This window comes from Emys orbicularis, chromosome 12, assembly GCF_028017835.1.
Source record: "Emys orbicularis isolate rEmyOrb1 chromosome 12, rEmyOrb1.hap1, whole genome shotgun sequence".
Classification (NCBI taxonomy): Eukaryota; Metazoa; Chordata; order Testudines; family Emydidae; genus Emys; species Emys orbicularis.
This window is the reverse complement of record NC_088694.1, coordinates 26006752-26015976: the sequence shown is the minus strand read 5'-3', so window position 1 is coordinate 26015976 and position 9225 is coordinate 26006752. Positions and strand designations below refer to the sequence as shown.

Below are 9225 nucleotides of genomic sequence, written 5' to 3'. Positions count from 1 at the left end.
AGCCAGCAGCTCCCCCTGATCCCTGGGCCACTCAGGACTGCATGCAGGAGCCGGACAGGGATCCATTTGCTTTTTTAATTAGGGAGACAGCTTTGCCATTTTCTCCTCTTGAAGGGAGGAAGGGGCTTGCATTTCAATGGACTTGAATCTGCTTTGTTGTGTGCGTGCGTGCTGGGGAGCAGAGACAAGCGCCGAGGTTTTGAATGCCATCTTCAGACCAACTCTGCCACATGGCCGGGAAGGGTAATGAACTAACTGTAGGAACTTAGGCGAATTTGAATTTTGCCCATTGGGTTGCGGTGGGGCTTTTGTATCAATTAACGAAGATGTCTGCAGCTGCATGGGGGAGGGGGAAGGGAGAGTAGTAAATGAGCTTGGAGACTTTTGTGTGTGTAAAGTAAACCAAGCAATAACTTCGAGTGTTCTCATGTCTGCGCTCTGCAGAGGATTAACACGTTCCGGGGGTGCCACTGGGCATCTGTGAACACTTTGCAGGGTAGGCAGAGGGGGTTAAGATACTCAAAATCTTACCTCGAAGTATATGCAAGATCAAAGGGTATTTCTTCTAACTGCTGTCACAACTTTGAATTGTAAGGCTGACTAACACAAGTTTGGTACATTCCTTGGAGTCCGGACACTCATCATGCATGGTTGGCTTTGTGTTGTTTTCTTAAAGTGGCCAGTGCTGGGCCCTGATCCTGCAAAAGTTTACAGGTGCGCTTAACCCCACACACTGAGTTGTCCCAGGGGAATGGGAGTGTTAGGCCCATGCTTAGCTTTAAGCATGTGAAATCTGCAGGATCAGGGCCTTGGGGGCTAAAGTTAGGCATCTGAACAAATGACCTGTTGCTCAGAGGTATAGATCACCCTGCAGCTTCTGTTTATTTCACATTTTGGCCTATAAGGGGTTATATTATAAACGTGAACAGGTTACCAAGGGGAGGGGGAATACAAGGCAATAAACCTCTCTGAGAAGGAGATGGAGGTGCCGTGCCTTTGAGTCATTGTTTGGGGTCTGCATGGGACTAGGATGAACATCTTGATCTTTGGGATTCTGCCCAAAACAGGGCTCAGCTGAGGGACTGCTTGGTAATTGAACCCCTTTGCATCAGGCCAGTCACAAAATGGAATGCGGCGTAACCTGTGCTTTGTTTTGTTTTCACTCCGCTAGGCTTTAACCAGGAGCGGTCTGCAGGCAGCTCCACCATGTCAGACAGTGACCTCGGAGAAGATGATGGGACTGCCTCTCTGGACCTGTTGCAGTCGAACAAGAGGAAAAGAAGGGGGAACCTCCCGAAGGAATCGGTGAAGATCCTCCGAGACTGGCTCTATGAGCATAGGTTCAATGCATATCCATCTGAGCAAGAGAAACTCAGTCTGTCTGGACAGACCAACCTCTCTGTGCTGCAGGTGAGAACGTCTCTACCTTTCCTGTCCCCCCAAGAGGGTGTATTTCTGGTGACTGGAGGGGGTTAAGTTAAATGCATAGCACAGGGGGATTGGGACCTGGCCCTGCCTAATAATATTTGGCAGAAAACTGCTTTGCACTTGTATTGTGCAAGGAGAACTCATTTGAAGATCTCCAAGAACATTGCAGACTGTAACGTTTTAAACATGGCACCACACCCGTGAGACAGGTTGTAGGTATTAGGGGGCCCATTTTACAGAAGTAAACTGAGGCAGAGAGGTTAAGCAGCAAAGCTATTTTTACATATACAGCACCTTTCCTCCTGAAAGACCCCAGAGTGCTCCATAACCCCAACATCTGCAGCCCAGTTCTGGGGCAGCAGAGTGCAACCACAATGCAAAACTGTAAGGTGGGCGGGGTTGGCCTTTTGGACTGGGTGTAACCTCTACTCTTACAAAAATTGCATTGAGGTCTTTATTCCTATTTGTTTATAAGTCTTTCTAGCCAGTGCTACTGGACCATTGCTCTCATGAGTGCTAAGTGAAAGGGCAGATGCTGCTACCTGTACTCCTATCAAATAGTGCCTTTGAAAAATTGGTGGATTTGCTAGAGGAGACAGATGGAATGTGATTAGACTTTGGGGGGGGGGGAAGTCAGGTGAAATGTGATCAGACTTTAGTTGCAGCAGCAGCTCGGCTGAAGTGTTGTGCAGTGACACCCGCTCACACCTGGTCTGAATCTGAACCCACTCCATTAGAAGAGGACGCAGCACAGCTGGGGAGTTACTGTGGGCAGAGTGCTACTCCAGAGACTCCGATATCAGAAGTACTTGTGGCACCTTAGAGACTAACAAATTTATTAGAGCATAAGCTTTCGTGGGCTAGCCCACTTCTTCGGATGCCCACGAAAGCTTATGCTCTAATAAATGTGTTAGTCTCTAAGGTGCCACAAGTACTCCTGTTCTTTTTGCGGATACAGACTAACACGGCTGCTACTCTGAAACCAGATATCAGAATGAGTGTGATGGTTTCATCCCAGTAACCTAGTCTGGGGAAACTGGCATGGGGAGCAGCAGCATCCCAGAGCAATTCTCCGTCCATCTGTGCATGGCTGGAAGATTACAATGCCTCCTTTTGAATGTGGGCTGTGTCATGGGGACCCATGTCTTGGTCATCCCCGCAGGGTCACTGCGGAGTGATCCACGTGAGGCACATCTGAAGGCAAATGTTGGCTAGTGCAGGAGGAGGCTGGGGCATTAATGCCTGTTCTGCACTGAGCACTGATTTCTCAGTCATTTTGGGGTGCAGTTCAAGGTGCTGTTTGACTGGGTCCCTCTCAGTTCCCTGTCTCCCTCTGTGATATGATGGCAATTGAGATCAGCTAAGGCATGCCGGCTGCCAGCCCCCACACTTGGATCATAGGATTCCGCCCCCCCCCCAATCCCATCTAACAGAGCTAAAGCCCATTGCTGGGTGATATTTAAGCGCATTCAGGACTGGCATGTCCCAGCATCATGAGTATTCTCCGGACTGTGCCACTCTGTGAGACTTTCTTCTTCATGCCCCCTGGAAGGCTTGATTTGTGCATTCTGTGGCAAACCATAGTGGAGGGGGCATTCTGCAGGGTGAGTTTGAGCGCTGCTAGGTTGTGGGATGTGGCCACTCCAGCCCTGTTGGTTTGGACTCTCTAGGGATGTCCTGACAGCATCCAGATCAGCAGGGTCTGGGTGGTGAGAGGCTTTGGGAAGGGTCACTCTGTGCTGGGGCAGAGGCTGAGCCGGCTGCAGCTCCCGTATGCCAGGCCCAGAGAGGCTGGCCTGTGCTGCAACCAGTGGTGGAGGCAGGCACCCTCCCCTCCTTACCTGTGCTGCAGGAGGAGCAACAGAATACAGGACATTTTGACATGTGAAGCTGCCTATCCCCCATCTAATTATTCTGGGGAACACCATGTGGCCCACTCTGCTGGGGACTCTGTTCTGCATGTTCTTTTGGGCTCTTTATATTTGGGATGAGTTCTGGGGCCACCCACGTCTATGCCTAAGTGCAACAGAGCAGCACAAGGACTTGCTTTTTGATAGCTAATCTCCAAACACAGATTCCAAAGCATTTAAAAACGTAGCCTTATGTTGGGATTCCTTCATCTACCACTGAAATAAATGCTGCCCCCTCTGAGGTGGAATATGGCAGCTGTCTAACAGAGGAGAGCAATGCTGCATAACCCTGTAGGACAAAGAGAGAAGAAACCAAAGGATGGTGATGGGTGTTTATTTCTTGTAATGTGGACAGAGTGCAAGTCCCCCAGCAGGAATCTGGTCAGGGTGCTGCCTTCAATATCCCAACTCTGGTGAAAAGTGCTGGGGATCTTTAATGACAGCAAGTGATGATTAACTGTGATTTTTTTTTGCATAGCATTTTAAAGATGGCATCTCCAGTAGCACAGGGCTCCTTGGAGCCAGTGTACTGGTGCTGGCTTAGAGGAAAAATGCCACCTACCAAATAGCCCCCACTCCTTCTGTAGTGCTGTGGTTTTCCTTCAGTGGCTCCCAGCTACTTGCCGGTCAGGCCTGACCCTGCTTAAGTGGGAGATCAGAAGCCAAGATTATGCTGTTATGCTCTGTCTTGCTGCTGTCCCTATAAAGACTCAGCTATTATTATTTGTTTTCTGTCTCACTTATAACTTGCTGGTGAACAGAACCTGGAAGTTCAAGGTTCTCAAGTCTTAACGGTGATTTATTATTGTTTGGCTTTTTTATTATTTAAAAACTGAAAGGCCAGATTTTTCAAATAAACCAAGTGCCAGTTATCACCTAATTTCAGGGCACAGTCACGTGCCTGGATGTCCTCACTGTACATTTGGATGTGCACAGTAACCTGCTTTGCGCATGCACTTGTGATTATTGTGTATGCAGCTTCTGCACAACACTTGGATAATCTGGCCATGTATTTTGTTACAGCTGACTGACCCCCCCCCCTCGCAGCAGGGCAGACATACACTCAGCATGTGACTCTCTCTCTAAACTTCTCTTCCCTTTCATTTTTGGGAACCCTGCAGCTGCTCCGATGGTGCTAGAGAGCCCATGGAGCTGGCTCGGGGTGCTTGGGCCAGTGGCTATCATTTTCTCGTGCAGACAAAGTTGATAAGTTTGGGATGTAGGAATAATAATACAAAGGGTATCAAATAGTGCATAAGTGCCCCAAAGCAGTGCCTTGTATACTAACATTGTCACTTCCACTGACTCTTCTTCCCCCCCCCCACACATGTCCGTTCCATGGCGGGGGGGGGGGGAGCTCTGAGGTAGCGCCCCCCCCCGTCACATCGTGGTGTGATGGTGTCACAGTCACAGTAAAATTGCCCCCCACGGGGTAAGCAGATTGGTAACAAAAATCTGTCACAATGGCAGTGACTCACGGTGTGGGGAGGATCTGAGCAAACCTCTCTCTTTGCAGTCACAGAGAAAATGAAATGTATTGAGCCCTGAATGCACCCCAGAGGTGGCATTGGAGGTTCAGACTTGACATTTCCATTTGAACTGCTGCCAGTCGCCCAGGCTCTTAGTCTCTTAAAAATCAGGGTTAAAAGTACCAGCCACCACCCAGTCCAGTGCATGTGATTATATATTTCTGTCCACCATCTCTCAGAGCGGGGGCCAGTGGCTGGCAGACAAGGAATGTGAGAGCAGCAGTGCTTGGTCTCCAGGGAAACCAGGAAGCCATGTATCTCTTAACTTTTTGCAAAGTAGATAAGACTGTTGTGCCTGGTCCCAGGAAACCTGCAGATTCAACAAAAGCTTTGTTGCCTGTGAGTTTGAAATTGACTTAACACCCCCCACCGGCTCCTTCCTTACCCATCCCCCAAACAAGCAAACAAATCTAGAGGAACCCAACAGGCCTACTCTGTAGAAGTGTGTGTGTGTACACACACACGCACACCCCATCCAGCCATAATGGGGTCTGATTCTGAAAGGTGCTGAGCACCTGTAACTCCCAGGGACTTCAGTGGGAGCTGTTGCTTTTGGCTCGTCTCCGGCCGGTAGTTTGAAGTGCTGAAACAGTCGGTGATTGCCGAGCTCCCACCTCTCTCTGTGCTGTAATGGTGAATCGCAAAAGAATGGGTGCTAGGGAAAACACTGACCTTACTTAAAAATAAGCTGGGGGTTACCTTTAAAGGGGAATGGGGTAGTTAAGGTTGGCCCCTGCATTAGCTGGTTAGTTACAAAACCTACTGGATACTAATGCTCTCTTGAAGTGTGTTTTGTCTAATCCAAGCCATGCTGTGTGGTGTGAATCCAGGCACACAACAGCCTTGTGCTAGTGTCCAACACAGAGAGCAGCTGACTAGAAACAGAACATAACCACTCTTAATTACCTTGTTAAGGGCCAGATCCTCAGCCGCTGTGACTCAGCAGAGCCCCAGTGATTTCAGAAGTGGTGTAGATTGACATCAGCTGAGGATCTGACCCTAATTTGTTACCTGGAATTATCCTGGTAAAGCAGAGAGAAAATTCCCCTCTCTAGTGACATGTATAAAGGAAAACAAACAAGATGAATGGTACAAAGTCAATAGGTTTTTTTAAAGGCCTTTTCTGTTGAATACTCTACATCATTGCTCATAGCCTTTAAAAAGTGTGGGTGTTCAATGATGGGTCCCAGTCCTGCTATGACTTAAGTGGGAGCAGGGGATAGGATGGGGCTTATGACTTTTCTGACAGGGCCCCTTTAAGAAAATCAAACTAGAATCTAGAGACACTCTGATCCTTGAAGTCTTCCGCGTGCAGAACTTCAGAGAGAGCTCTTACACAGCTTGCAAGATTAGGGCCTGTGGGACATGAAATAGTGACTTTTGTAAGGGTGTCAGATACAAACTATTGTCTGAAAGTCCAAAAAAAAATAATACAAAGCTCTTGATAATAGTGATCCAAGTTGCAGTAACTTTTCTGTCCTCAGGGGGAATATTTTGCACAGCTGTTGATTTGGAAGAGATCAGTCACTTTGTCTGCTTCATACTCTTCTAATTGCTTTCTATGTAGAACACAGTGATTTTCATCTAGCTTTTTATTGGTTTTAGATCTTGATATACATTGCAGAGCAAATTGAATAAATGGCAGCTGCATTCCCAAGGGGCTTGCAGACATCTACCCACAGAGCCTTGCTCAGTTAGTGCACATATTTTTTTTTTTTTTTTTTTTTTGAACGCTCCTTTGAGAGTTTGACCATAATTCTGCTAGTTGGCAAAATAAATGGTGATATGTTAGTACCACTTTTATAGTGCACTGCAGTATTAATTAGATCAAGGGTGGAAAGGGCTATCTTTCTGTAAAGAAATGGGAGCCCTTAATAGCAAACACATCTTTACTACTTCTCCTTAGCTGTAGAGTTGGTGTGCATTTCACCCCAGAGATGGCCATATTTCAGTGGGGGGTGTGTGTGCGTGAAATGATTCCTACATATATACATTTTGAGAAGTGTGCTGGGATGAAAGGCATCGTATAAATAGACTTGGCAGAATTCAAGTTTTATGGATAATATCGGTTTGTTTTTAAGAACTCTGATCTATTTAAATCTTCACAATTATGGGAAATACGGGGAGGGGGCAGACAATTATTCATTGACTGTAGATATTGAGATTGAAAAAGTTAAAGCTTTATAACTGTTAAAAGCCACATTGTCAACATTGTATTAACAGGCGAGGCTTGGCTTGTGATTGCCCTAACGGCAGTCATGTGGAGGAGTGTCTCTTCCATGCCTGAGTGTTGCTGACCCGCGTCCATGCGGGCAAGAATGTTACACTAATCTGCCTGTGTTTAGCAAAGCCCTTGCATTACGTGAAGGAAATCTGTCTCCGGATCAGGGATGTATGGGCCCATTGAGCTAGAGTGAGTCTTCTGGCACGAGTTGGCCCTGTACAAAATACTGCATCCTCTACTTCCAATCCATCCTCCTGATCAGATCTGGAGCAAGGAAAGCATGTTAGGAATCTTGGAAGACTCCCTTTCAGCTTTGCCCTGGGTTGGCTGGGCAGTGCGTCAGAGTAGGAGACCTGTTCAGGTGACAAGGGCACATCTGGTCTTTTGAGCCAAACCAGTTGGACTTTACTGCCCCCCTCCTCCTGCTTATTTTGAAGAGGGACATACAGGAAAACTTGTGCATTCTGATTACTGCAGTGAGTGTGGTTCTCCCAGAATAATTCAAATGACCTTGTTCTTACAGGTTTCAGAATGACATGGTTTGCTAAGGGCCAATTGGCATGGATGGCAAAGCTCTCATTGGCTTTGGGAGCAGGACTGGACCTTTGAGCCTCTCCCCATAGCGGCCCAGAGCCGTGTTAGCTGCAGCCATCCTGAGGGCTCTAGCTTTGTCTGAGGCAGGGCTACAAGTGTTCTAATGGTGTCCTGAATCACTGCTGTAGAGTTACTGACGGGGGTTAGTCTGCAGCACGGCCTGTATCAAAGTTTACCGTGAGCCAGAGTGTAACACGGTCCGGGGGGGGAAATGGATCCTAAATCCCTGCCCCTGAGGCAGCAGAGTAACAGCACAAAGTAGCACAGCCTCCCCTCTGCCAGGCCAGCTGTGCATGGAGCTGGCCCAGGCCCCAAAGTGGGCTGTGCTGGCCAGGAAACAGGTGAATCCGCTTCCCTGAGCAGCCTGGGCCCCCCGGAGCACTTGCTCCATCTCAGACCTGCCTGGGCCATCAGCAACTCGAAGGGAAGGAGGGCAGATGGCAGCAGCTCAGCCTGCCCTCCCTCAGGGTGGTGCTGAAGGGAAGCTTACGCTTCTCTGCTTGACTTGGGGCAAGTGAAGGCTAGAGAGGTGTCATTGCTCAGGCCGGAGGGCAGCCACGTCCCTGTCATGGCTGAGGACTCTGCTGTTCTCTTTCCCTCCTCAAGGAGGCGTTCTTAATCCGCCTGACTCCATGGTGCCTTGGCCTCTCCTCCACGGTGATCTGACTGAGCTGTAATTTGTCTCCCCAGATCTGTAACTGGTTCATCAACGCCCGGCGGCGGCTCCTCCCCGACATGCTGCGCAAGGACGGCAAGGACCCCAACCAGTTCACCATCTCTCGCCGAGGGGGCAAGACCGCAGATGTGGCCCTGCCCCGTGGGGCCACCACGGGCTCTGGGGTGCTGGTGATGCCTCCTGTGGCTCCCGCTACGGCTGCTGCCACTGCCACCCCCAAGGTGCTGTCCATGTCTGTCTGCCCGCAGGTGATCTGCCACCCCGCGCAGCCACTGGCTAGCAGCCTGACAGTGGTGAGCACCCACGGGGCTGAGCAGGAGAAGCAGCCCCCCTTCCCCCGGATGGAGCTGGACCCCCACCCCAAGCCTCAGCTGAGCACAACAAGCAGCACCATGGCGCTGTTGGCCAGGACGGATGCGGCCAGCCCCACCAACGGACTCTTTAACACCCCACCCCCCACGCCGCCCGAGCTCTTCGGAGAGGACTTCAGCAGCTTCCAGCTGCTGGTGGAAGTGGCGCTGCAGAAGGCGGCCGAGCTGGAATCGCAGCGGCAGAATGGGCAGCTGCCCCCATTATGGCACACAGAGCCCCAGGCTGCCCCAGTCTCCAAATAACCTGCTCTGTGCCGGCTCCAGCTGGGTCTGCCCACCCTTCCTGTCTTCTAGGGCTCTGTTGGGTTTGGCGTCTGCCGGCTGAAGGTGGTGGGGGGCTTTTTGTTTTTGTTTTTTGTTGTTTTACTGTGTTTCTCGGCAGTGAAGGTCCTCATCCCAGATGTTACACATCCTTCTCCCACCAGGAGGGGACCCAAGGAGCCTGACCGCATTCGGACCTCCACAAAGCAGCCCTTGTGGACTGCAGCATCTT

General features: G+C 49.7%; 1 protein-coding gene across 1 annotated transcript; it reads left to right on the top strand.

The window, feature by feature from the left end:
* Positions 1-203: 203 nt before the first annotated feature.
* Positions 204-8975, top strand: TGIF2 (TGFB induced factor homeobox 2). Its single transcript, XM_065414869.1, has 3 exons — positions 204-243; positions 1172-1410; positions 8376-8975. The coding sequence occupies exons 1-3, from the start codon at positions 204-206 to the stop codon at positions 8973-8975; spliced, it is 879 nt and encodes a 292-aa protein (XP_065270941.1).
* The last annotated feature ends 250 nt before the right edge of the window (positions 8976-9225 follow it).

What these genes read in the sequence shown, in the direction of transcription:
- TGIF2 (XM_065414869.1), top strand. Translation starts at nt 204, where the DNA reads ATGCCATCTTCAGACCAACTCTGCCACATGGCCGGGAAGG. An exon ending in CTGCCACATGGCCGGGAAGG is followed by an intron (nt 244 to 1,171) that starts GTAATGAACTAA and finishes TCACTCCGCTAG; the next exon opens with GCTTTAACCAGGAGCGGTCT. An exon ending in CCAACCTCTCTGTGCTGCAG is followed by an intron (nt 1,411 to 8,375) that starts GTGAGAACGTCT and finishes TTGTCTCCCCAG; the next exon opens with ATCTGTAACTGGTTCATCAA.